General features: G+C 47.6%; 1 protein-coding gene across 1 annotated transcript in view; it reads right to left on the bottom strand.

Moving 5' to 3' along the window:
* Positions 1 to 27,748, bottom strand: part of Poln (DNA polymerase nu) — a 100,418-nt gene that overhangs the window by 26,350 nt on the left and 46,320 nt on the right. The window contains exons 15-17 of the mRNA XM_048364509.1: positions 14,807 to 14,864; positions 12,489 to 12,566; positions 11,522 to 11,636 (exon numbers count right to left, since the gene is read on the bottom strand). Of these exons, the coding sequence (XP_048220466.1) occupies positions 11,522 to 11,636; positions 12,489 to 12,566; positions 14,807 to 14,864 (251 nt within the window). The remainder of the gene's footprint in view (positions 1 to 11,521; positions 11,637 to 12,488; positions 12,567 to 14,806; positions 14,865 to 27,748) is intronic.

The following is a 27,748-nucleotide window of genomic DNA, read 5'->3' as shown; positions in this document are numbered from 1 at the left end:
ACTCTAAATGGGCTTGGGGAGTTATAGTGATACACACACACACACACACACACACACACACACACGGACACAGTTACTAACTAAAAGAGGTTCCCATGGCCGCAGCGGGGAGTACAGTTGCCACAAGCATTTGCCCACGGGCGATGGCTGTGAGTAGATTATCTGCAGAACGCAGAAGGAAAGACCCAGCCCAGCGCCACACAGGTGATGAGCTCTTCAAAGGCCTTCTGGTGGACACTGCCTCCGCCTCCCCTGGCAGCTGAGTTTCATGTGCTCACCCTGCCCGGCAGATCACGTGACCAGTGACAGTTGCATCTGTGGCTATGGGAGGAAGTGACTGATGGCTAGATTATGTCCATCTGTCATGGATCAGGGATCCACTCAAGTCTAGCCAGCGGTCCAGGCTGGCTGTCACCACAAGCTGTACACCAATTTGTAGACCAGACGGCCTCACTTAAAAAGTGTGCTCAGTCAGGTGCTGGTGGCTCACACCTGTAAGCCCGGCTACTTGGGAGGCTGGATCCAAAGGATCACAGTTTGTAGCCAGCCTGGGTAGACACATCTGTGAGATTCCATTCCCAAAATAACCAGCAAAAAAACTGGAAAAAGGGCAAAACCCAAAGGGGTAGAGCACCAGTCTTGCCTAAGTAAGCATGAGGTCCTGAGTTCAAAGACCAATGCCAATGAGATTCCAGCCTCCAGCTGTAAAGAGACAGTGTTCATAATTTTAAGATGGCATCTAAAAAGACAAGGAACACGTTCCCTCAAACTACAGGTGTGGAGGAAAGAAGGTGGCCCAGGACCACATACACCCAGCCGGGTTTCCTGGTGCCAGAGAATGGCATGGAGATTGCGAACTGCTAAGGCCGTCTCTTTCCTGTTGCTTTGTATTTTCCCTTGGAAACTTTGGCAAGACTTTGAGGGTCCTGCTGTGTCCTGAGAGTTTTGTTGAGAGGCTGTGTTCTTACTTGGTGATTTACGTTTCGCTAAAATTGATGTGCCTGTATTCTTCACTCCTATCAACACTTCCAAGTCTTGGCTATTCAGTAGCAGGGCTATCACTGATGGCCTCTTCCTACTCTGGGGCATAGCTCTCTCAGGTGACTATTTAAGTCACTCATTTGACAGTTGTATCTCATTTATATATATTACATATGGTAAATGTGTCCATATGTGGGTCTGCTTGTGAAATTCATTTTTTCTTTTCATCTGTTTTACATTTCAGCAACAGGGGCTTAATATTTTAATACCAGTGATCCTATTGCTATCCTTTAAAAAGATTTTCATGGTTATTATGCATTATCTTTGTATCACAAAGTAGAGATTAGTATCTCCAGTCACTAAAAAGCTCTATTGTTATTATTGGGCATATTTATTAGGACATGTATTGACATTTATATGCCAATGTAAAAAGTTACATTTTTGTAGAATTTTTTTTTGTTTTGTTTTTTGTTTTTTGGCCAGTCGTGGGCCTTGGACTCAGGGCCTGAGCACTGTCCCTGGCTTCTTCCCGCTCAAGGCTAGCACTCTGCCACTTGAGCCACAGCGCCGCTTCTGGCCGTTTTCTGTATATGTGGTGCTGGGGAATCGAACCTAGGGCCTCGTGTATCCGAGGCAGGCACTCTTGCCACTAGGCTATATCCCCAGCCCTGTAGAATGTTTTATAAATGTTTATAAAATGGTTTCTAAATTTTTGATGATTTTTTCTAACTTTTTCTTTCCTTTTTTTTTTAAAGTTTATTTTTATTTATTTATCTTTTGTCATTTAGGGGGCTTTAACTTGGGGCCTGAATGCTATCCTTGAGCTTTTTCACTCAAGACTAGTGGTCTACCACTTTGAGCCACAGTGCCACCTCCTAACGTTTCCTTTTCTCACATAGACCGTGCACATGGTTTAGAACCTCACCATAGGCATTTTATCCTCACTGCATCTGCTCTTCTGTCGTGGGAAGCAGTTGCTGTATGCTAACTTCTACCTGGTCACACTCCAGACCTGAGCACTGGCTCGGTAGTGTACTCATAGGAGGTTCTTGTTTGTCTAGGTAGACAATTGTACCACCTCACCAGTGCCCGGTGCCTATAATCCTAGCTACTCAGGGGCTGACATCTAAGGATCTCGGTTTAAAGCCAGACTATGCAGAAAGTCTAGGATACTCTTAATCTCCAGTTAACCAGCAGAAAGCCAGAACTGGAGGTGCGGCTCACGTGGTAGAGCACCAGCCTTGAACAAAAAAAGCCAAGGGAGAGTATGAAGCCCTGAATTCAAGCCCCGGTACCAGTATACACACACACACACACACACACACGTGCGCGTGCGCACACACATACACATGAAGCAGAAGACAAAGGGAGTCGTTGCTGAGCAGAGAGAAGAGGTTGGACAGAAGACCAGGACCTGGGAGTGTGGTGTGGGAAAGAGGAAAGGCGGGTGGCAGGATGCTGTCGATGGCTCCTGGGCTTGTTGGCCTTCAGGCATGCGAAGAGATGTCCTTTTGGACAATAAAGATTCAGCCAAGTAGTTTTCCTAGTAAAAGTGGGGACTTGTGGATTACAGAGCCAGTCTTCCACTTTGCCTGCTCATCTGTGCATGTCATGACTACACTGCTTTGTGAACAGGTAAACTGGCAAGCTCTGAGCACAAAGTTGTCAGTATTTGGAAATAGTTTATCAGTGTTTATAAGAATATCAGGAGGGATTAAAGGAGCCAGAGAGCCAATCAACGTGAATGTGGGTGTGACAGAGACAGGAGGGGTGAAGAAAGGGAGGGAGGGAGAGAGAGGGAGAGAGAGAGGGGAAGAGAGAGAGGGGGAGAGAGAGAAAAGAGAAAGGGGGAGAGAGAGGGAGAGAGAGGGGGAGAGAGAGGGGGGAAGAGAGTGAGGGGGAGAGAGAGAAGAGAGAGGAGGAGAGAGAGAAGAGAGAGGGGGGAGAGAGAGAGAGGGAGAGAGAGAAGAGAGAGGGGGGAGAGAGAGGGAGAGAGAGAAGAGAGAGAGGGAGAGAGGGAGAGAGAGGGGGAGAGAGAGGGGGGGGAGGGAGAGACCGAGCGCACTGGTACTGGGATTGAACTTGGCCTTGAACTCTCACTCAGCTTTGTCGTTCACAGCTGCCACTCTAACAGACTTGAGCCATGCCTCTGGGCCTCTGGGCCTCTGGTACTGGCTTTTTGCTAGTTAACTGGAGGTAAGAATCTCATGGATTTGTTTCCCTGGGCTGGTTTTGAACCTCAATCCTCAGATCTCCTGAGTAGCTAGGATAATTGGCAAGAGCCACCAGTGTCTGGCTCCAATCACCTTTTTAATAAAAGAATCTGAAAAATTAAGCAATACTGTTTAGGAAAGTATGGCTGAAAAAGAAAAGCAAAAATCCTATGATGGAACCTAATCCTGAGGAACAGTTTGCTACAACTAATCATTACAGCAGAACTTTCTTCTAAAAGTGCTGCACACTCTAGCAAACAACAATGTGAGGAGACAGACCTGTGCAACAATTCAGATGGCTGCAAGCCAGCACCATGAATTGTATCCTATATAAGCCAGAGTCACAGGGGTACAATACAGCCTTCTTCCTTAGGCTGGTTAGTCTGCAGTGTGTGTGTGTGTGTGTGTGTGTGTGTGTGTGTGTGTGTGTGTGTGTGTGTGTGTGTGTAACACAGGGCCTCCTGCAGGCTGGACGAGCCAGACCCCAGCCTCCAATATGGCATTCCAGCAGTATATTTATCAAGTTTTACTTTAACATAAATTCCCTTCTAGGATGAGCAGCGAGACTTCCAGTGAATGAATGCATTGTACATTCTGTGTCTCACTTCAGTTTGGTCAGGTTTTACATCAAGGATTGTAATGTTCTTTTATTAGGTGCTGTCAGACTTAGGATTGTTATAACTTTGTGATAAGTTGATATTTTTGTCATTGTGAAATATCCCCTTTTATCTTTTTTTTTTCTTGCCAGTCCTGGGGCTTGGACTCAGGGCCTGGGCTCTGTCCCTGAGCTTCTTTTGCACAAGGCTAGCACTCTACCACTTGAACCACAGCGCCACTTCTGACCTTTTCTGTGTATGCGGTGCTGAGGAATTGAACCCAGGGCTTCATGCACGCTAGGCAAGCTCTCTACCACTAAGCCACATTCCCAGCCCTGCCCTTTTATCTTTAGCCATTTTTTTTTAAATGAAGTTTGGTTTGATACCAATCTAGTACATTAGCTTCTTCATGCTGAGCACTTATCTTCAGTCTCTGTATTGATAGGGTCTGTTAACAGTTATAACGTGTCCCCACTTTTTACCTAATCTGAAGACTACTGCCTTTTCACATTTTAAAATATTCACCAGAACTATATTAAAGATAAAAGTATTGTATTTTTTTTTTTTTTGGCCAGTCCTGGGCCTTGGACTCAGGGCCTGAGCACTGTCCCTGGCTTCTTCCCGCTCAAGGCTAGCACTCTGCCACTTGAGCCACAGCGCCGCTTCTGGCCGTTTTCTGCATATGTGGTGCTGGGGAATCGAACCTAGGGCCTCGTGTATCCGAGGCAGGCACTCTTGCCACTAGGCTATATCCCCAGCCCCCTGTTTTTTCTTTTTTAAAAAGATAATACTTGTATATATTTATGATTTGTGCCTCTTAACTGTTTTTTAAGCTTATCTGTGTTTAATGTTTATCAACACTATTGAGTTTAAGCTTTCTATTTTAGTATCTGGTTATTTGTCCTATCTGAATTTTATTCTCAGTTATTCCTTTTCTTGAACTAGTTTGGGTGAACTGCAGGTTTTTTAATAACTTATTTAATCTTTTCCATTAACACTTAAGCTAGATATCTTTTAGTATTATTTTAGAGGTTGGCTTGTCATAGTGCTTACAGACAGAACATGATGACTTAAAGATGCATATTGCAATTTGTTGTTCATTGGCTAAAGATGCAAATCATTGATTTATTCAAATTAACAAGATCCAAACTTTCAGAAACTCATTGTTCCTATTCATTTCTGCTTTTATATTGGCCACTTTTCTGAGTTTGCCACAGCAGACAGTAGTAATCAAAGCATTTTCTTGTACTTTGTTTGTTTAGATCTGCCTGATATCACAAGTTCACTAGAAGTATTATCTGTCTTGTAAGTTATTAGGACACGGTTTTATCAAATGTCACCTTCCGGTTTCTAACAGACATCTCACTGCTGGCCACCTGGCCCCAAAGTCACCTTTAAGAATTATTACAACAGGGCTGGGAATGTGGCCTAGTGGCAAGAGTGTTTGCCTCGCATGCATGAAGCCCTGGGTTCAATTCCTCAGCACCACATATACAGAAAATGGCCAGAAGTGGCGCTGTAGCTCAAGTGGCAGAGTGCTAGCCTTGAGCAAAAAGAAGCCAGGGACAGTGCTCAGGCCCTGAGTCCAAGCCCCAGGACTGGCCAAAAAAAGAATTGTTACAACAGCAGAAGTATTGCCTGTGGAAAGAATAAGTTTGTTTTTTGTGCTTACTATATTCCACCACCGATTGGGCCACAATTTGGTATGCAAGATTATACAGTCACTTCTATACATTTTTTCCCCAGCCTTTTCAACAGAGAGAAAAGAGATCAAGAAAAATCACATGCAGTTTCTTAAAGTCTCTTTTGTTTATATTTACTTTGCAAGACACGTGGTTAGTGTGATATATAGGCTAGGCTACTCTAGCCACTGGAACTGTCCTCCACATTTCTGTTTAAAAAGCTTTCAGATGCTGTGACAAAACACCTGAGGTAATTAACTTAAGCAGAGACAGAGAGGAAAAAAGACAAAGGAGCGGAGGAGGAGGAAGCTGGGTACTAGACAGAGACTCCAAAGACCTACGCCTTTCAACTAGGTTCTACATTTTATGTTGCTGTCATCTTCCCATAGGCCATCGGAGTATGAGCTCATTAGTCGATTAATCCCTATGACTGATGACAAGAGCTCTAGGATCTAATCGCTTTCTAAACTTTGTTGTTCTGGAGAACAAATTTTCAACCCAAAAGCCTTTGGGTCAATTCCAGATATTAACCACAATAGTTGCCTACACTTTGTCTAGTCCTTGAAATTTTCTACACAGATAATCATGGCAATTGCAACTAGAGGCAGCTTTGTTTTGTTTCTCACCTTGCCAGTCCTGGGCCTTGGACTCAGGGCCTGAGCACTGTCCCTGGCTTCTTTTTGCTCAAGGCTAGCACTCTGCCACTTGAGCCACAGCGCCACTTCCAGCTTTTTCTGTTTATGTGGTACTGAGGAATTTAACCCAGGGCTTCATGCATGCAAGGCAAGCACTCTACCTTCCCAGCCCCCTGTGAGGAAGTCTGGTGTCTGTCCTGGGCCTGCAGTGCAGGATGACTGTGTCTGCACCTGCCGGAGCTGGAGGAGGCGAGGCCGCAGCTCTGAGGCCTGCCAGCAGGTGGCCTCTCCTCTGGACTCTGGTGCCCACCTACTGTGACCCCACAGGTGATTTCCACCATCTCTCCCAGACGCCATCTCACATATAACTACGTGACCTGAACAGCTTTACAAAGATTACTCTGAGGGCTGGGGATATAGCCTAGTGGCAAGAGTGCCTGCCTCGGATACACGAGGCCCTAGGTTCGATTCCCCAGCACCACATATACAGAAAACGGCCAGAAGCGGCGCTGTGGCTCAAGTGGCAGAGTGCTAGCCTTGAGCGGGAAGAAGCCAGGGACAGTGCTCAGGCCCTGAGTCCAAGGCCCAGGACTGGCCCAAAAAAAAAAAAAAAAAAGATTACTCTGAAAATGATCATTTGCCTTTCGGCTTTTTGTGTTTGAAACAATAAGTCTCCTACAGGGAATGAATATTGTTACGTACATTTGATCTGTTTCTTTACTGTGTGATATTCTAGTCCTGCGCTTGGAACATAAAATTCATTTTCACAGTGACTAATTATAGTATAAGTCACAATTGTTGGATTACTACTGCTGGTGGAGAATTAAAAGCAACCAGCATGAAACTAAAGTGTGTGTGTGTGTGTGTGTGTGCGTGCATGTGTGTGTGTATGTGTTCTGGGGCTTGCACTCGTGGCCAGGGCACTGTCCTGAGCGGTTTTGCTCAAGGATGGCACGCTACCACTGAATTCAAAGTTCCACTTTTGGCTTTTTGGTAGTTAACTGGAGAGCAGAGTCACCCCGGTGATCAGGTGGGGAAAGAACTGCCGCCACCAGATGTGGACAGAATGCCGTGCTGCACACTGCTAGCCTGCAAAGGGCCACCGTTCACAGTTAAAGCTCCACTCAAGCAGGGTGACTAGGGTTTCCAGTGAACTAAATTGTCCCCACTTCATGACCCTCCTCAGCACTTGAGCTGAGAGAAAGTGGCCGTGCTGGACACTCAGAGAGAAGCGTGAGAGCACTGGCGCTAACGTGGGGAGCCACTGGGGCTGCGCAGGGGACCAGAGGACTTGGTGGATCTTCACCACCTAGATCTTGACATGTGTGGCAAAGGGCTGGACAACACCATCTATGCCTTGAAGCTCAGCATAGCAGCAAAGGGGAGGGGCAGGTGACATCGCCACACCACACGAGGGCAGGAAGGTGCTGTGGGCAGGTTGGGCAGATGGTGGAGCGTGGCAAAAGGGAAAAGGGACCAAGTACATGTCTGTGGGGTTAGCGGAGGCAGGGCGATGGGTCCGAGAGGATCTTGGCCAGGACAGAGGCCACGCGTGTTAATGGGAAGCATTGCACAGAGGCGGGGGCAGGGCTGAGGAGGAGGGCAGAGAATGGGGCGGAAGAGGCAGCCCATTCGGATGGCTGCTGGTACAACTTTGGGTTGGTGTCTGACTTGTGACCATTCTGTCCTTCACTGTGTGGCATCACCACACCCAGCAGGAAGAATTCATCTTCTTGTGCTTGCTAAACATTTCTCTTTCCCTGCTGTCCCACCAGACACAGTGTCCACCGCTACCCTCTCTGGTCCAGCTTATAGGGCAACATTTTCACTCCTGTTACTTTTATATAAAATACTTCCTGTATCTCTGGGCCCCAGTGGCTCACTCCTGTCATCCTAGCTACTCAGGAGGTGAGATCTGAGGATCGCAGTTCAGAGCCAGTCTAGGCAGGAAAGTCTGTGAGACTTATCTCCAATGAACCAGCAAAGAAGCCAGAAGTGGAGCTGTAGCTAAAGTGGTAGAGTTCTTTGAGTGAAAGTGGTAGAGTAGCCTACCAGCACACACACACGTACACACACATACACACGTGTGCGCACACACACACGAGTTCCTGGATTCTATTACTCAAATAAAAAGTCTCTGGGTGGTGTTTTTTTTGCCAAAGGCACAGAAAAATCTGGACTTCACAGTACTCACTAATTTCTTTGTGAGTCTCCAGGCTTGGTAGGCTCAGCAGAGAGCAGAGCTGAGCTGCAGTGGTGTGTGTGTGTGTGCACTGGATGGGGAGCAGAGCTGGGTTGCAGTGGTGTGTGTGTGTGCACTGGATGTGGAGCAGAGCTGGGCTGCAGTGGTGTGTGTGCACTGGATGTGGAGCAGAGCTGGGCTGCAGTGGTGTGTGTGCACTGGATGGGGAGCAGAGCTGGGTTGTAGTGGAGTGTGTGTGTGTGTGCACTGGATGGGGAGCAGAGCTGGGCTGCAGTGGTGTGTGTGTGTGCACTGGATGTGGAGCAGAGCTGGGCTGCAGTAGTGTGGGTGTGTGCACTGGATGGGGAGCAGAGCTGGGCTGCAGTGGTGTGTGTGTGTGCACTGGATGGGGAGCAGAGCTGGGCTGCAGTAGTGTGGGTGTGTGCACTGGATGGTGAGCAGAGGTGGGCTGCAGTGGTGTGTGTGCACTGGATGGGGAGCAGAGCTGGGTTGTAGTGGAGTGTGTGTGTGTGTGCACTGGATGGGGAGCAGAGCTGGGCTGCAGTGGCGTGTGTGCACTGGATGTTGAGCAGAGCTGGGCTGCAGTGGCGTGTGTGCACTGGATGTGGAGCAGAGCTGGGCTGCAGTGGTGTGTGTGTGCGTGCACTGGATGTGGAGCAGAGCTGGGCTGCAGTGGTGTGTGTGTGCGTGCACTGGATGTGGAGCAGAGCTGGGCTGCAGTGGTGTGTGTGCACTGGATGGCGAGCAGAGCTGGGCTGCAGTGGTGTGTGTGCACTGGATGGCGAGCAGAGCTGGGCTGCAGTGGTGTGTGTGTGCATGCACTGTATGGGGAGCAGAGCTGGGTTGCAGTGGTGTGTGTGTGTGTACTGGATGGGGAGCAGAGCTGGGCTGTAGTGGAGTGTGTGTGTGCACTGGATGGGGAGCAGAGCTGGGCTGCAGTAGTGTGTGTGTGTGCACTGGATGGGGAGCAGAGCTGGGCTGCAGTAGTGTGGGTGTGTGCACTGGATGGGGAGCAGAGCTGGGCTGCAGTGGTGTGTGTGTGTGCACTGGATGGGGAGCAGAGCTGGGCTGCAGTAGTGTGGGTGTGTGCACTGGATGGTGAGCAGAGGTGGGCTGCAGTGGTGTGTGTGCACTGGATGGGGAGCAGAGCTGGGTTGTAGTGGAGTGTGTGTGTGTGTGTGCACTGGATGGGGACCAGAGCTGGGCTGCAGTGGCGTGTGTGCACTGGATGTGGAGCAGAGCTGGGCTGCAGTGGTGTGTGTGTGCGTGCACTGGATGGGGAGCAGAGCTGGGCTGCAGTGGTGTGTGTGCGCACTGGATGGGGAGCAGAGGTGGGCTGCAGTGGTGTGTGTGCACTGGATGGTGAGCAGAGCTGGGCTGCAGTGGTGTGTGTGCACTGGATGGCGAGCAGAGCTGGGCTGCAGTGGTGTGTGTGCACTGGATGGGGAGCAGAGCTGGGCTGCAGTGGTGTGTGTGTACTGGATGGGGAGCAGAGCTGGGCTGCAGTGGTGTGTGTGTACTGGATGGGGAGCAGAGCTGGGCTGCAGTGGTGTGTGTGTACTGGATGGGGAGCAGAGCTGGGCTGTAGTGGAGTGTGTGTGTGTGTGCACTGTATGGGGAGCAGAGCTGGGCTGCAGTGGTGTTTGTGTTCACTGGATGGGGAGCAGAGCTGGGCTGTAGTGGAGTGTGTGTGTGCGTGCACTGTATGGGGAGCAGAGCTGGGCTGCAGTGGTGTTTGTGTTCACTGGATGGGGAGCAGAGCTGGGCTGTAGTGGAGTGTGTGTGTGTGTGCACTGGATGGGGAGCAGAGCTGGGCTGCAGTGGGGTATGTGCACTGGATGGGGAGCAGAGCTGGGCTGCAGTGGTGTGTGTGTGTGTGTGTGTGTGTGTGCGTGTGTGCGCGCACTGGATGGGAAGCAGAGCTGGGCTGTAGTGGAGTGCACTGGCAGGGAGTAGCCTGGCTTGGAATAGTGAGTTTGGGTGCTACAGAAGGTCCCTGAGGTCATACTTTTGGACAAAATTAGCTGAGTTTAGTTAGTTTAGGGAAAGAGCTTCCTGAGCCTAAGGGGAGAAGGTTGAATGAGGCGGCCCTGGTGTGCTGGCCCCAGCCAAGGAGGATCAGCCTGGGCCAGAGAGTGGCCAGTTGCTGGCCTGGACATGGGATATTGTCCTGCCTTTGGCGACCTCATGTGCCTTCCGGAAGGCAGGGACAGCAACAGAGGTGAGTATGTGAGGAACAAGTGTAGGGCCACAAGGTGAGGGACAGCATTCCCTGAAGTGATGTCTCTAGTGACTCCTGAGGGAACAGGTGACAGGAAGTGGAGGGGGAGGCAGGGAAAGGGAGTCACAGGGGAGCCTCCTGAGGGGAGAGGCACAGGGTAAGGGGAAGCTAGCCAACGCAGGCTTCCCTGAAGGGGACAGTAATGGCAGCAGGCACAGGGACCTTCCTTCCAACTGTGGCCCATGTGGCCTCTGTCCTCCTGTGGCAAAATCCTGACTCGGCAGGCAGGGACATGGCTGAGCAGGCGAGCGCCCATCGGGTGCCACTCACAGTCTGGTGCTCCTTTTCAGAGCAGAGCCTGGCAAGTGTCCCCAGGGCTGGGGCGGCAGGACTGCTGGGAAAAGGGGATCGCAGACTCTGCCGCGGGCTCGGGAGGCGGGAGGCACCTCGCCCCCATCAGAGGGAAGTGTGAGCCCTGCCCTCTCCCCCGGCCGAGGAAGCAGGTGGCACAGCTCCCCCTAGGAAGAAGGAAAACCCCAGCAAGACCTCCAGGCCTCAGACGGTAGCGCTGCCCCGCCTAGCCGGATCGGGGCTGCCTGCCTCTGGAGCTCTCCCGGCAAGGCCTGCCACCCACAGGCCAGGCGCTCCGGCCTGAAGCGGGCGGGGGCGGGGGGCTGCGGGGAGGACACCTGCCCTCCTCTGCGGGGGCTGCAGCCCTCACACCCAGCGCCGGGGCTCCCTCTCCTTCCTGGGTGACGTGCACTGGCTGTTTCTCCAAGATGTCCGTCACATGCCCGCTTCGTGGGGAAGAGTCATCCATCCTTTTGTAATTAGGAAGCTCTTGGCTCCTGTCGACGTTTTTCAGCGTGATTAACCACTAGAGAAAAACTTAATTTCTCTTTCATAAAAATAGCCTTGGAATAACTTCAGACTTTTAAAATCGTGTTAGCGTTCTTGTACATCTGATAATACTGTGGCTTGCTGTCTTACCACTGTGCCGTCAGGGTAGAAAATACATCATCTCTTCTAGATTCCTGGAATAACTTCAGAAGTTCTGGATCCCCAGATAAATGTGCAAGAATGCGCAATTCGATCTGCGAAAAGTCTGCGAGACAGAGCTCTGTGTTAATTCCCAACCCACCAACAGTGCCCTCCCTGCTTCCCCAGTCAGCCCCTCCCCATCCCCCCCCAAACTGCCTCTCTCGGGGTCAAGGTCCACGTCCCCCTTTCATCTGCCAGGCTCCTCTGCCTCAGGGCCAGGGGGGCAAATCACAAACCCAGCTCTGCCCCCAGTGAGGCCATCAGAGCATCCGGGTGGGTAGTGTCCATTCGTTTGCCCATTCATTCATTCATTCATTCATTCCCTACACCACAATCTTAGGAAGAGGCGTCTACGTGCCAGCTCAGTGCCTGGGATGTGTGAGTGAACGAGGTAGACAGAGCCTCTCCCTCCACGGAGGGGGCTCTGGATACGTTGTTTGGAGTATCAGACGTGAGGAATGAGATGGAAAAGGCGGCCAGGGAACATCGTTGGTTTGGAAGTGAGTGGTGTGTGCAGGAGGTAGCTGTCACTTCTCTGCGTGTGCCGGGAGATGCTGACTGATGAGAGCGACCCTGAGCGGAGGCGAAGGGGCTCAGACGGCTGGGAAGAGGGAGGGCGCCCGGGTGTGAGGTGCGAGAGGAGCCAGGTGACTGCTTTGCTTGAGCAGAGGGAGGGAGAGAGAAGAGGCAGCGGAGTGGGCCCTGCAAGGGTGGGAGAGCCCGGGAGCCGAGGACTTGCTATTATTTGATTATCATAAGAAACCGCTGTTCCATATCAATATTTCCTTTACTGGCTTAAAAAAAACAACAGACCCTGTAAGTGTGTGAATTATTCAGTCTGTGAGCGTGGGACCTGCTCAGCCATGAACAAAGCGGGCGACAGTGGCGCATGCAGCGCCACCTTGCTCACACCTACCTGCTGCCAGGAAGGTGCGGCCTTCAGAGGAGACAAACAGGGCCCGTGGGGAGATGGTGAGGGTCTCCACTTCTTCCCCTGGACAGTCATTCAAGAGCACGTGGTAAGTGTGGCTGTGAGCTAACCCTGAGCTAGTCCCTAACACTGAATTATTTTAATATTAATTTTGTGGCTACTTGTATTAGTATAATTTAAAATAATATTACTTCTGAACATTAATGAGATTTCCAGTTATTAAAAGTTTCTGTTCCGGGGCTGGGGATATGGCCTAGTGGCAAGAGAGCTTGCCTCGTATACATGAGGCCCTGGGTTCAATTCCCTAGCACCACATATAAGGAAAACGGCCAGAAGTGGCGCTGTGGCTCAAGTGGCAGAGTGCTAGCCTTGAGCAAAAGGAAGCCAGCGACAGTGCTCAGGCCCTGAGTCCAAGGCCCAGGACTGACCAAAAAAAAAAAAAAAAAGTTTCTGTTCTGAGCTGGGCATCCATGGGTCTTGCTGTAATCCTAGCTGCTTGTGGGGTGAAGATTGAGAGGATCCCAGTTTGAGGCCAGCCCAGGCAGAAATGTGAGACCCCATCTCAATCGACGGTTGGATTGGGTGGCATACTTTCGTCCTTCGAGCTAAGTGGGAAGCATGGCCTAGGCATACATGCAAGATCCTGTTTAAAAATAAAGGAGCGAGGCACTGGTGGCTCATACCTGAAATCCCAGCTACTCAGGAGGCTGAGATCTGAGGATCATGGTTCAAAGCCCACCCAGGCAAGAAAGTCCGCGAGATTCTTATCTCCAATAAACTAGCCCCCCAAAGCTGGCAGTGAAGCGCTGGCTAGAGTGGTAGAGCAGTAGCCTTGAACAAAAAATGCTCAGGGATAGCATGCAGATCAAAAATGAAAGGAAAAAGAAAAACAAGAAAGATAAAAAGGGCTGGCAGAGTAGTGGCTGAAGCGGGAAAGCACCTCCCTAGGAAGTGCAGGTGCTTGTTACTATTTTTCCTGTTCTGGCTAGGTGCTGGTGGCCCGAGCTAGTATCCTAGCTTGCTTAGTGGGCAGAGAATAGTGGCTCAAAGCCAGCTGGGGCAAAATGCTCATGTGACCTCATCTCAATCAATAAGCTGGGCACAGTGGCACGCTACTGTCATCCAGCTGAGACTGGGAAGATGCAGGTTCCAGATTAGCCTAGTTTAAAAAAAAGTTTTCAAGACCCTATCTCAACGGAGAAACACTTGGCCTGGTAGTGTACACCTATTGTCCTAGCTATGCAGGACAGATACACAGGAGGATATTATTGGTTTTGGCTGCCATAGGCAAAAAATGAGATCCTATCCAAGAACAACTGGAGCAAAAAGGGCTGGACGGTGTGGGTCAAGCAACAGTACTTAGCAAGCACAAAGCATTCATTCAGCCCCCAGAATCTTCATAAAACCCCAATTCTGTCTGGAATATTAATGAAGAAAGTAAAAGATAGAGGCTGGGAATGTGGCCTAGTGGCAAGAATGCTTGCCTCCTATACATGAAGCCCTGGGTTCAATTCCCCAGCCCCACATATATAGAAAACAGCCAAGTGGCGCTGTGGCTCAAGTGGCAGAGTGCTAGCCTGGAGCAAAAAGAAGCCAGGGACAGCGCTCAGGCCCTGAGTTCAAGCCCCAGGACTGGGGGAAAAAAAAAGGACCGTGAAAGATAGATACTGTCAGTGAACACCCTGTGGTAGGAGCACTGAGACTGAGGCCCCCTTCTCCCTTCCATCTGAGCGTCCCAGTGAGCGCGGGGCGGGCGGCTGCGTCCTCAGCCCAGGGCCTGGCACAGAATGGAGTGGGAGTGAGTGACGGCACCAGTTTGCCATACTTTTCGCCTTTTCTTCTTAAGAAATAAATGTGACCATCAGTAGTACAACAAACTAGCTCAAAACAGTCCTCAGGACTCCATCTCCAAACAACCAGCAAGATGCTAGACTGGAGAAGAACGTGAGCACCCTGTCATAGACATTTCCAGAAAGTTCCAGGCTTTAATAAAAGCCAGTGCTATTCTCTTCTCTGTGTGTTTGTTTTCTCTTTATCAAGAAGCTGGTGGGGGAGATGGTGGGAGGAGAGCTGCTTCCCCCCTGTAATTACCATCTATTTAAACCTGGGAACTGCTCAAAGGGAGGCGCCATATCCTTCAACTACTTTTTTTTTTCAATATATATTTAAATCCTAGTCATGTAAACATAGAGAATGTCAAGAGAGTGAGGTTGTTAGTTTTATAGAAAAGCAATTTGAAACACTTGTAGATTATAGAAACACGTTACTCCTGATTTTTAACAAGGTAGAAAGGAAGGTGTTACCTTGAACTTTTCGAGGTCTGGTAATCTGAATTGGGTGCTTGGAGATACCTTGGATGTTCTGTTAATCGTAAGAGGAAAATGGCTTTAGTTGAAATGTCTGCTGTGTGTCTAGGCATTTTGAGGATATTGAAAATGCATAATATTGTATTTAACATGAACAAAATGAGTAATGCACGGTATCACACCTGAGCACAGCAACAATAGTACGACTGATTTGTACTGAAAGGCCACTAAGCACTGGTAGCCCATGTGACCTTTATGGTCATTCAGAAAGTAACTCCACGGCGGCCCGGGTCATAGACTCAGCTAAGTTAAAGCTCCTGTGTAACATACTCAGTGTGCATTCCTATGACATTTTATTATTGTAGTTTAAGAACACGCTGGCCCTTGTCCCTCCTCTCCACTGCTCCTGACACCTGGTACCTGTCCTGTGCTGACTGTGATTGGTGGCGGCTGCGGCTGTACCTCCTGTCAAAGCGTCTCCCACAAGCCCTTGGGACATTTACTGTATCTGTACTTTGCACTTTGCAACTTGGGGTAACCAGGAATAGACCACAGCCTGTCCCTACCTACGTCAGCTTTCTGACCTTGGTGGTACAGGGGGCAGGGACACCTGCTGCGTCTCCTGCTGGGATCCTTGGTGCTCTCTGACTAGATCTCATGAATCCTGCTATTGTGCAGTTGCTGAGCACCGAAGTACGACCGCCTTACGGGTGACACTCTTCAGGTCCCCCAGAAGCCAGAAAGAGTGTAATGCAAGGATTTTCATCCCTTGCCTTTTGCCAGTACCAGAATTTGAATGCAGTGCACATGTTCACTAGGTTTCCTTCCTTGGCTGGCTTTCTACCATTTGAGCCATGTCTCCAGTCCTGTTTTGCGCTGATTATTTTAAAGATGGAGTCTTGTGGACTCTTCTGTCTTGGCTGGCCTTGAATCATGATTCTCAAGATCTCAGCCTGCTGAGTAGCTAAGGAGTGAGCCACAGAGCTCAGCTTCAGCCTAGTTTTTTGTTTGTTTGTTTTGTTTTGTTTTGCCAGTCCTAGGCCTTGGACTCAGGGCCTGAGCACTGTCCCTGGCTTCTTTTTGCTCAAGGCTAGCACTCTGCCACTTGAGTCACAGTGCCCCTTCTGGCCATTTTCTGTATATGTGGTGCTGGGGAATAGAACCCAGGGCTTCAAGTATTCGAGGCAAGCGCTCTTGCCACTAGGCCATATCCCCAGCCCTCAGCCTAGTTTTTAAAGGAGAGGACAATGAAGCTTAGAGGTATTAAGTCAACATCTCTCAGCTGTTCTCTAGGTCAGAATCATATAATATTAAAAAATTACTGAATAGTTACAGAATAACTCAACAATAGATAACAGGAAAAAGAAAGCCAGCAAACTGACAATGAATCAATAGGACCTAAAGTAAAGAGGGAATAAAAATAGTAAAATAAATAAATACACAACAGAGTTCCCAGGACTTACGAGATATTTAAAGTGCAATATCAAATTAAATTGTTTTAGGCTGGGTGCTAGTGGCTCATGCTTGTAATTCTTGGTTCTTGGGAAGCTGAGATCTGAGGCTCAGGGTTCAAATCTAGCCTGGGAAAATAAGTCTGTGAGTCTCATCTCCAGTTAACCACCAAAAAGTCAGAAGCAGAACTGTGGCTCAAGTGCTTTAAGTGGAAAAAGCTGAGATACAGTGCCCAGGCCCTGAGTTCAAGCCCCAGTACTGGCATAAAAAAGTTGTTTTAGCCCCTGAAGGAGAGAAGTGAATTTTTACAGAAATTAAAAAAAAAATAACAACTAGCCAAATGCTGGTGGCTCATGCCTGTAATCTTAGATACTAAGAAGACAGATCTGAAGAATCTCAGTTTAAAGTCAGCCTGGGTAGAAAAGTCATCAGGACTCCATCTCTAATTAACCAGAAAAATGCTAAACTAGATCCATGGCTTAAGTGGTAGAGTGCCAGCCATGAGCAAGAAAGCGGAGCAAGAACATGAGTCCCTGAGTTCAAGCCCTGGTATTGGTACACATACGCAAAAAAGAATGACTAAATTTTTTTCTAAATGTAGTGATAGACCTAATTTTTTCCAATTCAAGAAGCTAAGTAACCCTAAACATGATCAAGGAAAACCATGGCCAGAAATATCACAAAGGCAAAGATGAGAGGAATAATGTATGAGTGGCAGAGAACAGCAATGAGCTATACACAGAGGAGCCAAGCACAGGCCAAGAGCGGGTGGCAACCTGCACGTGCAGAGAACACTGAGCTGCCAACTCAGAGCTCTCTTCAGCCAGGAAGGAAAGGGAGCTAAAGACATTCTCATATGAAGGAAATTGAAGCAAATCTGTCCTCAGTAGTCCAGCTCAGAAACAAACACTAAAGGACGTTCTTCAGATCTGTGGATTGTGGCTCAAAGCCAAAAGTCCATGAGACTCTCATCTCCTATTAACCAGCAAAAAGATGGAACTGGAGATGTGTCTCAAGTGGTAGAATGTCAGCCATAACCAAGAGTATGAATCCTCAAGTTCAAGTGTGTGCGTGCACATACACACATGCACGAATAACAGAAAAATCACTATTCATTGGACAAGGGATTAGTATTCAGATTATGTAAAACATGCAAAAGATTAAACACTAAAAGAGCAAATAATCTAGTCAGTAAATGGGCAAATGAATTGAACAGATAGTTCTCAAAAGAGGTACAAATGGCAAATGATACATGAAAAGCTGATCAACATCCTTAGCCATAAAGGAAAACCACAAGGAGATTTCCTCTCACTTCAGTCAGAACTATTATCAAAAAAACAAAACAATGTAGGATGGAGGATGTGGGCATGTGGAGAAGGAACCTTTACACACTGTTGTTGGAAATGTACACTAGTGAAACCACTATGGAAATCAGTATGGAGGTTCTGCTAAAAGCCAAAAATAGAATTACCACTCCTAAAGAATCTAAGCCAAAATGCAATAGGAGTACCGGCACACCTATGTTCACTGAAGCCCTATTCACAATCGCCAAGTATGGAACCAGCCTGGGTGCCTATCACAAAAGAATGGGTAGAGCTGGAGGTGATATTAAGTAAAGACAAATATATGTTTACTCTCTTATGAAGAATGTAGATCTAAACACGCAAACGAACAGAAAGATATGTCTGTAAGAGGTGACTGTTTGTGGGGACAACAGTGATGGGGTGAATAAGACTGAAGTATACTGTATACATACAGGGCATAATGAAGCCTATTATTTTGTATAATACAATATGTCATAGCAGAATAAAGGACAAAAGCATCATCATAACAGAGCAAAAAACCCCAAATTCAACATTCATTCATGCTAAAATATTTCAACTAATGAGCAGAATGTACAAGATTTCCTGAGTACTTTCTGTATCTTACATTGTATGCTCCTATCCACTACCATGCCCATCTGACATCAAGCCAGACTGCAGCTCTTGGTAAGCAATGCATGGCTGAAGTCAGCCAATAAATGGCATAGTTCCTAAAATCTTTCCTACAGCACTTAGTTTTAATAATAGCTGTTATGTTAAAGATAAAAGGAGGCTGAGAATGTGTCTTAGTGGTAGAATGCTTGCCTAGCGTGCATGAAAGCCCTGGGTTTGATTCCTCAGTACCACATAAACAGAAAATACTGGAAGCGGTGCTGTGGCTCAAGTGGTAGAGTCCTAGCCTTGAGCAAAAGAATCTCAGGGACAGTGCTCAGGTCCTGAGTTCAAGCCCCAGGACTGGTATATATATTTTAAAAAAAGATAAAAGGATATGTTTCCTATTTGTCCTGAGAAAATAGTAACGTTACATTTAGTTTTGTTGCTTTTAGATAAGTTATGAAGTTATGATTTTCAAGAATTCAATTTTTATGTTTTTACCATATAAAATACCTCACCAAGCATCTAATTTATGCACCGTACTTCATTGTGTACTTTGACTATCTTTTCTTTTTTTTTTTTTTTTTCCAGTCCCGGGGCTTGAACTCAGGGCCTGAGCACTGTCCCTGGCTTCTTTTTGCTCAAGGCTAGCACTCTGCCACTTGAGCCACAGCACCACTTCTGGCCATTTTCTATATATGTGGTGCTGGGAAATTGAACCCAGGGCTTCATGTACACGAGGCAAGCGCTCTACCATGAGGCCATATTCCCAGCCTTTGACTATCTTAAGAAAAGTTAAAACACAGGTCTTTTCCTGTGGCCACATAGAATGTCATCCTGAGAAGAGATTTTTTTTTCTTTCCTAAAGACTTTTGCTATAGACATCAGCCCCACGGCCAGGTGCGGCCTCTCTTCTGTGCTCCTGTGATGGCCATTCTGACTGTGGCCACTTGCAGGGCAGCGTCAGAGTTGGCATCACTACAGAGGACACTCCAGCCAGAAATGAGCCTCTTTCCAGCTGAAGGGAGAGAAACCAACAGCAGTGCTGGCCTTGCCCACATAAGCCAGATAAATGCCATGTACTCAGAGTCAAGACGAGAGGAACACAAAATCGCTGAAGAAAAATACTTTCAATCAGATTTGCTTTCAGGAAGTGTCCCAAATATGTCTACAGACCAGAGCTATTAAAGCTAAGTAAGTCAGCTATTAAAAATAGGACCAGATTTTTTTTTTTGGTGAGGAGCACCAGAAAGAAACATTCATGGAATTGCCTATTGTTCTAAGTGTTCTTTAAACAAAAATAACTCGTGTTTTGGAATAGTGCAAGAAAAGTTGTGTGGACAATAGAGGCCCCGTAGGCTCCAGCAGCTTCCCCCGCTCGCACCTTGCAGTGCCTTGCTTCGTTCACGATGGCTAATCAACACTGACACATGGCGCTCAGGTACTGTTACCCGGCTTCCATGTCTCTGGAAGCCTCCGCAGCAGCACCCTCCCCCCTCAGGTGGTCCTGGACATCTGTCATCTTGCTCTGGAGCTCCTCCCCCTCTCCATGGGAACATAGAGCCCAGCCCCGCAGGCAGAGCTGGGGCTCTGCCTCCCCTTCCTGCTGGGCCCAGCATGGTGAGGGCTTCAGGAATGCGTGACCTCAGGGCTCAAAGGCTGAATGCACACGCGAGCACAAGCACACACACACAGAGCCACTTTTGAGTCAACACTTCATTTTTGCTTATGGCTTTCTCATTACACACCATGACACATACAGTGCCGTGAGGTGCAGTCTGGGGAGGGGCAGCAACGCACGAGCCTTGGTCACGATGTATGTCACACCTGTAAATCCTACACCTCAGGGTTCCACAGGACGTGTCTATGGATGCTCTGAGAAAGGGGGTGAGTACCTCTGAAAGGTCCCCGAGTGGTAAAAAGCTGGGAAAATAGCAAATTTCCAGCAAAGGACACAGGAAACATCCGCAGAATCATGTGTATTGCTTTTGTAAACATCCTTTTTCCTTCTTGTGGTACTAGGATTTGAACTCAGGGCCTCACCTGCTAGGCAGGGATTCTACCATCTGAGCCTTGCTTTGGGCCCTGTACCCATCCTTTGCAGTATCTTCACCACGCCTATGCAAGCCTTCTATGGCTGACACCCATTCCTGCCGTCAGGCCAGCCGGGTCTCCACTGTGTGGAACACGGGAAACACGGCCGGGCTCCCTCAGGGAAGCGTTGGCAGAGGGCGGTGGCCAGCCCAGCAGCTGTTTTCAGAGTGAAGGTTTGTGTGTAAAAAAAAAAAAAAAAAAAGAAAGAAAGCGAACCCTCTGTCCATCACCTTCATAGTAAAATGAAGAAACAGAAATTCACACTGAGCAAAGTGTGAGGTATTGATGTGATGTTTTGACCCCATGTGGTGCGCTAGGTCAAGCGTCAGTCAGTAGCTGAGTGACACGACGCTGCCTCCCTGAGCTGTCCCTGCTGTCTTTCTACCTGGGTGCTGTGTCAGGCAGAGCTCCAGGTGCAGGCGCCGGCCTCGCAAGGGGGAAGGTGCGGAAGTCGCCAGGGCAGGCCCCTGTCCCCCATCTGCAGCGCTCCGGTGGCCTCTGGAAGGGTGTGGCAGGGCCACAGCACAGCAGCATGGGCTCGCGGGCCACAGGCCCACTGGGTGTCCTTTGCTCTGAAGCAATGTGGCAGTGCAGGTTCCTTTCTGCCCCACTCAGCCGCACTCACCCCAGCAGGGGCAGGGGCCTGAGGGCAGGGCAGAGTCCTTAGCATCTGTCGAATCCCTAGCATACAAGAGCGACCCACGAGTATGGAACGACAAAGACATTTACCTAATAACCCAGCAAAGAAGGTACTACTTTGAGTCACGGGTGGTGTAATCCCACCTATTTGGGAAGTGGAGGTAGGAGGACCACAGGTCAAGGCCACCCAGCTCCAAGAAAAATCGTGAGACCTTACCTGAAAAATAAACTTAAACAAAAGGGGCTAGAAGTATGGTTCAAATGGCAGAACACTTGCTAGAGCAAACATGTGGCCCCGTACCACATTCAAAGAGATGCTGGTTAAGTGAAGCTTATCTTCTGGACTAGAAGCAAGGCTCAAGCAGCAGAATGTTTGCCTAGCCAGCATGGCCCTTAAGTATGTGGGTGAGATAAAAAGCCTAAAAGTTGTAAGTCATTTCAGCTGATGGCAGGCATCAAACAAACAAAAATCCCTTGCTACTGTAAGGGCTGACCTGAAAACTGGAGTAACTAAATATAAGTTTTAGTGTTAAAATTATAACAGCTTCTAAACCCTGGTGATGACTCCATGCTAGAGGACTGGACTCCCACCCATGAGACTAGTTTCTTGTAGTTTGACATTTAAAAATATAGGGAGCACTTGTTCCCCTCTGTACCTGGGTAGCAACCATGGTAATGGACAGTAAAAAATGATCATAGTCATAGACTATAGAAATAACCATAATAGTAGTAGAAATGCCATGGTAACTGTTGGGTTGGTTTACTTATGACTGAGTACTGGATTGTTTTAGCCCACTCAAGCTTGCTCAGTGGTAATGGGAAAACATGGTTGCAATTGTTAAAATAAAGTTGGTACTAGGTCAGGCTGACCGCAGTATTCTGATTCTGTAAACGACTTGCTTAACCCATTTGTGACTTGCTCTACCCCATGCATTAACCCCCTGCATCAGTGCTACGTGACCACTTGTCAATTCCTGATATCAAGGCCAGTTCCCGATATCAAAGCCAAAATAGATAACTGAAAGGGTAGATAGCCAATAGAAATGGGACAAGACTTGCTTGCTAATTCTAGGCAAAAAAAGCAGTGCAGGAGGTATCACAATACCAGACTTCAAGCTCTACTATAGGGCCATCATAACAAAAACAGCCTGGTATTGGTATAAAAACAGACCGGAAGACCAATGCATTAGAATTGAATATACAGAAATAAAACTGCACTCTTACAGTCAGCTGATATTCGACAAAGGAGCTAAAGACATACAATGGAATAAACATAGCTTCTTCAACTACTGGTGCTGGGAGAACTGAGCAGCCATATGCAGAAAACTCAAAGTAGACCCAAGCCTATCACCATGCACCAAGATCAACTCAAAATGGATCAAGGACCTCAACATCAGACCTGAATCCTTGAAACTACTGAAGGACAGAGTAGGAAAGACACTAGAACTTATAGGCACAGGAAGGAACTTCCTGAATAGAGTCCCAGGGGCACAACAAATAGGGGAAAGACTCAACAAATGGGACTACTACAAATTAAAAAGTTTCTGCACAGCTAAGGACATAGCCACCAAACTAGAAAGACAGCCAACCATATGGGAAAGGATCTTTACCAGCACAGCAACAGACAAAGGCCTGATATCTGTCATCTACAGAGAACTCAAAAAACTAAGCCCCTCCAAGCCCAATAAACCTATTAGGAAATGGGCAAAAGAGCTAAAGAGAGACTTCACAAGAGAAGATATAAAAATGGCAAAGAAACACATGAGGAAATGTTCAACATCCCTGGTAGTAAAGGAAATGCAAATAAAAACAACCCTGAGATACCACCTCACTCCAGTTAGAATGGCCTATACTCTGAACTCAGGCAACAACAAATGCTGGAGGGGGTGCAGGGAAAGAGGAACCCTTCTCCATTGTTGGTGGGAGTGCAAATTAGTACAACCACTTTGGAGAACAGTATGGAGGTTTCTCAAAAAGCTCAATATAGACCTACCCTAAGACCCAGCCATACCACTCCTAGGCATCTATCCTGAACAGCAAACCCCAAGATATCAAAAAGACATTTGTACTTCTATGTTTATTGCTGCACAATTCACAATAGCCAAAATATGGAAACAACCCAGATGCCCCTCCACAGATGAATGGATCCAAAAAATATGGTACCTATACACAATGGGATACTACATAGCGATTAGGAATGGTGAAATATTGTTATTCGCAGGGAAATGGTCAGAACTTGAACAAATAATGTTGAGCAAGACAAGCCTAGAACACAGAAAACAAAGGGGCATGATCTCCCTGATATATGACTGTTAAGAAGGGGTGACGGAGAGACAGTAGAGACCAGGTCTGTGAAACCAAAAACTGCTTGTCAAATGGTATTTCCCACAGGATTGGGGGAGCGACCCAACAGTATGTAACTAAAACCAAACAACTACTCAACATATAAAGGTCAAAAATTGACCTCTCAGTGGAATACAATAGCTCAAAAACTATGTATGTACGTTCATATAAGACTACTGTCGACATATTGTCTAATGTCGACATTACATTTAAAGCCCTAGGTGAATTTTCTTTGGCGTAGGCCACGTGGCTACTATATATGTTCTTGGTACATTGGTATTGTATATATGTCTACCTGACCTAGGGAAGGGAAAGAAAAACAGGGTGTAAGATATCACAAGAAATGTACACACTGCCCTACTATGTAACTGTACCCTTTTCCCACAACACATTGTCAAAAAATTTGTGTTTAATTAATAAATAAATTACAAAAAAAAGATATAAAAAAAGACTTGCTTGCTAAATGCCATCCAATCAAGTATCTGCCAAGTTGGAAATACCCTGCCCCTGTTGTAATCACAATAAAAACCCTGCCTATCTGAGGGTCGGGACTCTCAATCCAGATCTGCTGTGTTGGTGATGGTTGGGAGTCCAGGCTTGAGCTTGCAATAAAGACTCTCGTGCATTTGCATTGGTATCGGCTCCTTGGTGGGTCTTTGGGGACCAGAAATCTAGGCATAACACTACTTAGGGACACTCCTAACTGTTTGGGTTTATTTTCCTTTTGGCTTTAGAAAATGGCCTGCAGATTAAGATCCTACCACCACCATTAAGCCAGCCAGCGGATCCCATTCCAAGGCAACAGAGACGCGTGGAGATGCTTGCTGAGAGCATCTAGAAAAGTCGCTCCTTCTTGCTCTCGCGGAAGCACACGGAGAGCTGCTGCTCATCTCCACTGGAGGCGAACTGAGTGAAACACCTCCAAGGTCCGCTGGAAAGCAACTCAGGATGACGAGAGAGCTCAGGAAAGGGAGAACGGGGCCTGTTCCATAGCTTGCGTCACCAGATCAAACCTAAGATTTCTAAATCAAGACAGCTGAAGATAGCCTTGATCGAATCAATCTGCGTTTGGGTTTCTACACGTTCAATGGAAAGTTGCCGAATGAAGGCATAGATTAGTGGGAATCTGACTCCCTGTTCAGGCCTTTTAGGAAAAGCATTCAGCCGGTGTGGCATGAGTGTTCTCCCTCTCTGGTCATTTTTCCCTCCGCTGGGCTTCCTTCTTCCCAAGATAGTGTCTAGGGTGGTGGGGGAGCCCCATGGCTCCCCTCTGTCCCCAGCGGGGCTGCCCTGCCTTTTCTAGCTTTGCTGCCTTCTCCCTGTGCTCCCGGTCTCGCCTGCTTCTGTGACACTTTAAAAGAACCCTTTTAAAGAACTACAGTAAAGCACTACCCTCTGTGATCTCTCCACCGCTGGTACTCTGAGGCCTCTGTTCCCACAGCCTGGCTTTGATCTTGGCCCTGAGGACTGCTGTGTTCTGAAGCTCAGCCATCCTTTCCCTCTTGACCTGGCCTTGATTGGATTGTCCCTGTTACAGCTCAACCTCCAGGGTCCCATGCACAGGGGGTTGGGGACTTCATTTACACATCAGAGGGCCCACAGGACTGCAGAGCAGGAGAGAGTGACTTCCGGCCCCACTGTCCACACACAGTACAACTTGACTTGGCAATCCTGGGAACCCTGTCTCGCCCAGGCCTCTTAAGGAGAAGCAGAGCCCCACGCCCCAACCACATTCTGCATGGATTGTAGGGTGTGTGCCCTCCTCTGGCTGTCCACCCCACCCTGGTTCTAAGCAAAGGGGCTGGAGCCAGAAGCACTTCACAGTGCCCCCCAAGTCCCACTCCAGCACCTCACGGAGGCCCGATGAACCAGCCCCACCTCCCCCAGCAGCAGTGGGGCTGTCCATGGGCAGGGCTGAGTCCTCCTCACTCAGTGAGCCCTGGCTACAATAGACTTGCGCACGCATGCAAGGGCCTGCACCTGGAACTCAGCGCCGGAAAATGCAGAGCAGAAGACTGCTAGTGCCTGATGCCTTTCTTGTTGCTTAAATGCTAGTTGGAAGCCAGAGGACTCCTTTATTGTCAGCAGCACCCACTCTCTCTGAGGAAACAGTGGGCTGGGAGTTTATCCGCAGCAAGAAGTATGCGAATGAGGGCTGGGGATATAGCCTAGTGGCAAGAGTGCCTGCCTCGGTATACCCGAGGCCCTAGGTTCGATTCCCCAGCACCACATATACAGAAAACGGCCAGAAGCGGCGCTGTGGCTCAAGTGGCAGAGTGCTAGCCTTGAGCGGGAAGAAGCCAGGGACAGTGCTCAGGCCCTGAGTCCAAGGCCCAGGACTGGCCAAAAAAAAAAAAAAAAGAAGTATGCGAATGAAATACACAAAGACAGTATTTCAAAACCATACTCGTGCTACCAAATGTTTTGTTCAATTAAAGGTAATTTCTGCTTTTAGTTTCCCTATTTACCCCCAAAACTAACATGCTGGGTACTATGTGTACAGCAAACATATGAGAAGGAAATGGGCTAAACAGGGACTGTGAGACCCCCAGAATTACACAGAACCGAGCGAGGTCCACGCTGTCTCTGTCCCAATATATCCTACACTAGGGTGCTGGAGAAGCCAAAGGCCAGTGACAGAAAAAGTCGGCTCTCATTGACTAAAAGATCAGGAAAGGAGCAGCCTTGCCAGGCTGCAAACTTCTAGATGAACACCATGTCTAGTTAACACCATAGCCAAGGCTGGCTGAGGTCAGCCAGCTCAAGCTCGGTGAGAACCGGCCCACCTCCGAGTACCTACCCACGCACTGAGCCCTCGCTCTGCCCACGCGCTCCGCCTCCCCCGACGCCCCTCCCGCACGTGTCCTGAGCTCAGTCTCTCTCCCCTATCGCGTCCGTCATTAGCGAACATTTCCTCTCCTGTTGAACTCTGTCTGGTATAAGTTTTCAAAATTGCAAATTTTTAGCTTTGCAAAATTTCAAAATATCTAGAACTCCACAGGATACAGCCAGAGCAGTCCTAGGTGAGAAGTTCATTGCATACAGTTTAACAATGTGTACTGGAGAAAAGAAGACTTAAGCAATAGAAAACAGAAACCCATAAGTGGGAAACAGAAAAATAAGAGAGAAAGTCAATAAAACAGATGGCTGGTTATTGGAGAAGAATAAACTCTCACTAGACAGATGAAAAGAGAGAACAGAATAGGAAATACCACTATACAGCTATAAATAGCAAAGGGATCAGGTGAACGCCTAGCACAACTACACACACATGACTTTTACAACGTAGACAGAGTGGATCACCTTTAAAAACACAAAATTATGGGCTGGGGATATGGCCTAGTGGCAAGAGTGCTCGCCTAGCATGCATGAAGCCCTGCGTTCCATTCCTCAGCACCACATATGTAGAAAAGGCCAGAAGTGGTGCTGTGGCTCAAGTGGTAGAGTGCTAGCCTTGAGCAGGGACAGTGCTCAGGCCCTGAGTTCAAGCCCCAAGATTGGCAAAAAAAAAAAAAAGGAAGCAGAAACCACAAAGACTATAAATTTCATGACATTGAAACAAAGACCATCTATAAAGACAGACTACCGCATGAAACAAACCATAGATTAGGGAAATATATTTATACAAATGAACAAAAGATTACTATTCACAATAGAGATCTTTTTAACAATTAATAAGCAAAGGAAAACCATTAAATGAAAAATAGGCAAAGGAGTAAACAGGCAAGTCAATTAAAAACCAAACATAGTTAATAAACATGAAAATATATTTGGCCTCATTAGCAGTTTAAATAATGAAATTAAGCCATAATAAGATGCAAATCCACACTTGACAGAAAAATGTTAAAATTATTAAAATTAAAGAGTCTAATGCTGGGTACTGCTGGCTCATGCTTATAATCCTACCTACTCAGGAGGCTGAGATCTGAGAATCGGGATTCAATGCCTGCCTAGGTAGGAAAAATCTATGAGACTTTTATCTCCAATTAGCCACCCGAAAACTGGAAATGGAGCTGTGGCTCAACTGGTAGAGATCTAGCCTGGAGTTAAAGAGCTCAAGGACAGTGTCTGGGTTCAAGCCCCACAATTGACAAAAATAAAAATAAAAGAGTCGAGAAATACAAGTGCTATGTGCTCTACACAGTAGTGAGGCCTGACTCCCACCACCAGCAAGAGTGAGCCAGGGCACCTGTTTAATGTGTGCACAACGTCCATGGAGTTAAATGTCAGCATTCCCAATAATCAGGTAGTGCTGGTAGCACGAGGAAAACCCTTACACATAATCAAGAACATGCATTACAGCAGAAAGTTTCCCCACAACATTGTTTTTAATAGCTAAAAATGGAAATAGCATTATACAATGCTACATATACAATATACAATGATATATCTGCTGATAAGACGTCAACTAGAGTTGCTCTGTCAGTACCAATAAATCTCAAAAACAATGCTGAAAGAATGTAGCATATCATATGAATATAATTATAATATACTA

Source organism: Perognathus longimembris, chromosome 16 (assembly GCF_023159225.1).
Source record: "Perognathus longimembris pacificus isolate PPM17 chromosome 16, ASM2315922v1, whole genome shotgun sequence".
Lineage (NCBI taxonomy): Eukaryota > Metazoa > Chordata > Mammalia > Rodentia > Heteromyidae > Perognathus > Perognathus longimembris.
This window is presented reverse-complemented; position numbering and strand designations above follow the sequence as displayed.